General features: G+C 37.7%; 1 protein-coding gene across 1 annotated transcript; it reads left to right on the top strand.

The window, feature by feature from the left end:
• Positions 1-264: 264 nt before the first annotated feature.
• On the top strand, positions 265-2,923 carry LOC104520880 (U6 snRNA-associated Sm-like protein LSm5). The gene is made up of 4 exons (XM_010162693.1): positions 265-355; positions 591-618; positions 1,297-1,369; positions 2,891-2,923. The coding sequence occupies exons 1-4, from the start codon at positions 301-303 to the stop codon at positions 2,921-2,923; spliced, it is 189 nt and encodes a 62-aa protein (XP_010160995.1). The 5' UTR covers positions 265-300.
• The last annotated feature ends 620 nt before the right edge of the window (positions 2,924-3,543 follow it).

Here is a 3,543-nt window from a genome sequence, read left to right as displayed (position 1 = left end):
GGGGGTGTGTGTGGGGTGTGGGTATATGAACCTGTTGCCTCCAAAACCTGTTTATGTACTAGCAGCAAAATGTGCGAGGAAACTTTTTAAATTACATGGTTTTGTGTCACCTTAATTGTTTTTTCCTTATTTTTGAGGTTCTTTACCAGTGTCTGTGGCAATTTCTTTTTTGCCATCACAATCTCTGTTCTAAAAAAAATGTGCATTCTATAAAATAATCTCTTGTACCTTTCATTTTTAATTATTTTTTTATTTACAGAGCTTGTGGACAAATGCATAGGTTCACGCATTCATATCGTGATGAAAAGCGATAAAGAAATCGTTGGAACCCTTCTAGGATTTGATGACTTTGTCAGTATCCTTTGGTGGAAATGTTTAAGACTGTCCATTACGTGCTTCAGATCAATTCATTTATTGCTTGTGAGAGGTTTGAGTTCACGGGGTAGAACCTTTTTGTATAGATTAGTGTTATTACTCTGGTATTTTTTATTTTACAGATGAAATCACAGTTCAGTATAAAACGAAAATAACTTTAAATATTTTGATTTTTAAAATTCTGGGCCTTCTTTTCCTTGAAACTGGATGTTCAGATATGGTGTTAGAAGATGTTACAGAATTGTAAGTGTTATTTCTGTTTCTTATTCCTATTTAATGTTTAATTTCCCGAGGAAAAACATTGTGTAAGATCTACAAGCAAAGTGTTTTTATATTTTTTTTTTAACATTTTCCAGCTGAACAGCTTATACCTTGGCCTTAAACTACAGAGAGTGATCTATTCCAGACAGCCATGTCATCGAGTAGCAGTTGCATGATTTATACTTGTAATTAGGTTCCTAATTTGTAGCTTTAATTTTGCATGGGTGGTGTGTTGAACTTTCCAGTGGTTTGTTTGTTGGCTTTTACATTTCCTGAAGGTCTAGGCAAAGATTTAAGAAGGTTTAGGCAAAGATTTTAAAAGCTGGCAGACTCAAGGGCACGTGTTTATTACTTTGCTGTGCAGTGTTGCTGTTTGAAACCTATTTTGAGTATTGGTGATATTCAAGAAGCTGCCAAGATTTAGGGGGTAAATCTGTGTGTTTATGCACTGAGCAGCAGAGCGCAGCGGATCCTCTCAGTTGCCAGACAGCTTTCTTTACCCAGGTGGTCAGTTTGTCAATATTACGCTGCAGTGTGGCTAAATTATTTGTTAGTCCTAACAAATGTCATCTTAACGTGGAGGTTTCTGTCAGTTCTGTGATCAAACCCGTAACTGCTGTCTGTGCTTGTGTGTTCTTACTTTTTCTAATGCTGTTTCAGTGAGATTACCCCTGAGGGCAGAAGAATCACCAAGCTAGACCAGATTTTGCTAAATGGCAATAACATAACGATGGTAAGTTGTCATTGTTAAAAGCCTGTAGGCATTTATTTTCTCTACTTGTAAATTAATTAGGAATTGAATTCAGCTACTTCAAGCTTGAGCTTTCCAGACAGTTCTGTTACATAAACTACTTTCAGGTGGCTTCTGGGGCATGTGTGTGTGTGAATGATGCTGGAAAAGTCATCTTACTGCCTTGCTTGGAACATGTTACAGTTAAATAAATAAATAAATAAAAGTTAAAAGAGGATGGCCCTAATTTTATTTTGGTGAATGTGTTTCTGGTCTTCAGGTGTGCAAGGGAATCACTGGCTTTGTTGCCCTCTCTGTAGGCTGGTTCATACAATCTTTTTTAACTCCTGAGTGCCTTCATGAGTATGTGGGTGCAAAAACATCTACATTCCATCCATTATTGTATGTGTATGACTGTGTTTGCAGCAGTTGGGATGCTTACAGCCTGGTCAAGTCATTTGGCAGTTGTGATACCATGTGATGCTCAGAGAGCTGCACCTTTATGTGCTCTGAAGTAAAAATCTGGAGCTCTGTTGGATTATACCAAATCAGAAGCACTGTGATTTTTAGCTTTATTTAGTGCCATCCTCACTTAATCCCTACGCCTCTTTCTGCTCTGGTTATTGTTCTACATCATTAAAGGACAGTGCATCTTCTGACTCTTGGGGTGGGGTAAAATGTCTCCCACCCAGTTCAGCCGGTGCTGTACTGCCCTTGAAGCAGAAGCCTGTCATTCCCAGAGTGCAGGTTTTCAGCAAGATACAGATTTATTTCTGTAATAGATCTCATATCTCTTTTGGGGACACATCTTCCCACATCAGGAAGATTACGCTTTAGACTCTTTCTCACTTCAGTCCCAGAAGTTTCAGTCCCAAAAGCAGCGAAGCTTTTGGTCTTTGGAAGTGCTCAGCTAACTATTAAGAAGATAGCAGTAAAAGGAATGGTTATCCTCTTCTTTTTTTCCCTTATTCATGTTTTTCCTTTTTTATTTCTTTTTCTGTTGTTCAGTTCATCACCATCTTCACAGGAAAACACCGCGCTGACTTACTCCCAGCTGCCTGCACAAGAGTTTAGGCTCTATTAGTTTTCAGGCTCTGCTTAGCAATAGAAGTTAGAAAGCAAACTTCCCAGTATAGTGACTTTCTGGGGAAGAATTGGTAATTGGGAAAACTCTTCATGAAAAGCAGCATATTCTTTGTCCTTTTAAAAATGAGCTGTTGTGTTTCTGGACAGAATCATCTCCTTGAAGCGCATAACAAAGACAAAAACCAAAATGTGTGTTACCCAGGATCTCCTTTGTATTTTGTTTAACACTCTTAATGTCTTGGACATTTTTTTAGTGTATGCTTCTCTGACAGTAACTGACTCCTTCTGTTGGGAGAGGAAGGTAATATTGAATCTAAAAAACACTTTTGTGGTCTACCATGAAGTCATCATCTGCTAAAATATTGTAAATCAGGAACTGTCACACATGGGTTTGTAGAACTTGGGTCATTAACACAAAATTGTCTTGTTCTTTTATAGCTGGTTCCTGGAGGAGAAGGACCTGAAGTATAAATTGATACAGTTGTCATCTATGAAGACACGTTTTACAGATATATATATATAAAATCTAAATAGAGCTGTTGGGGTATGGGTGTGTTTTGGTGTGGATTGGTTGGTTGTTGATTTTGTTGTTGTTGTTGTTTTTTGTTTGTTTATGTGCTCTTACAGTTGCCATTTGATAAAAGACAAGGATTTCCTCTTCAGGAAAGGTGCATTCCTAATGACAGCGCTGACTTTTTAAGTTGAAATGGTGACTATCCTGTAAAGATGCACTAATCTGTTCTGAATAAAAGGCTTTCTTTTTGTTAGTTACTGTGTTCTGTTCTGTAAGTGCACGAGTTAAATACTTTTATAACTGGCTGATGGAATGGTGAAATACTAGTTATATTTCAGTTGCTGTCTGTCAGTCTTCAGTTTTTCTACATCTGCTGCGTTTGGTTTTGGCCCAAGTCTACATAAAACACTATCATACAGTTTGTGTTTATCCTGGTTTTTGGTAGGATAGGGTTAATTTTCTTCTTAGTAGTTAGAAAGAGCTGTGTTTTTTTTTCTTTGGCAAGAAGAAGCAAGTCTGTCTGGCCTTGTAGTACTTAACAGCTTTTCCCTATCATCAGCCTTTAAAAGCAGGGAAG

The sequence above is a fragment of the Antrostomus carolinensis genome, unplaced genomic scaffold, assembly GCF_000700745.2.
Source record: "Antrostomus carolinensis isolate BGI_N321 unplaced genomic scaffold, ASM70074v2 scaffold17612, whole genome shotgun sequence".
NCBI classification, from domain to species: domain Eukaryota; kingdom Metazoa; phylum Chordata; class Aves; order Caprimulgiformes; family Caprimulgidae; genus Antrostomus; species Antrostomus carolinensis.
Note: the sequence above shows the minus strand (reverse complement) of the source record. Positions and strands in the feature narration are given on the sequence as shown.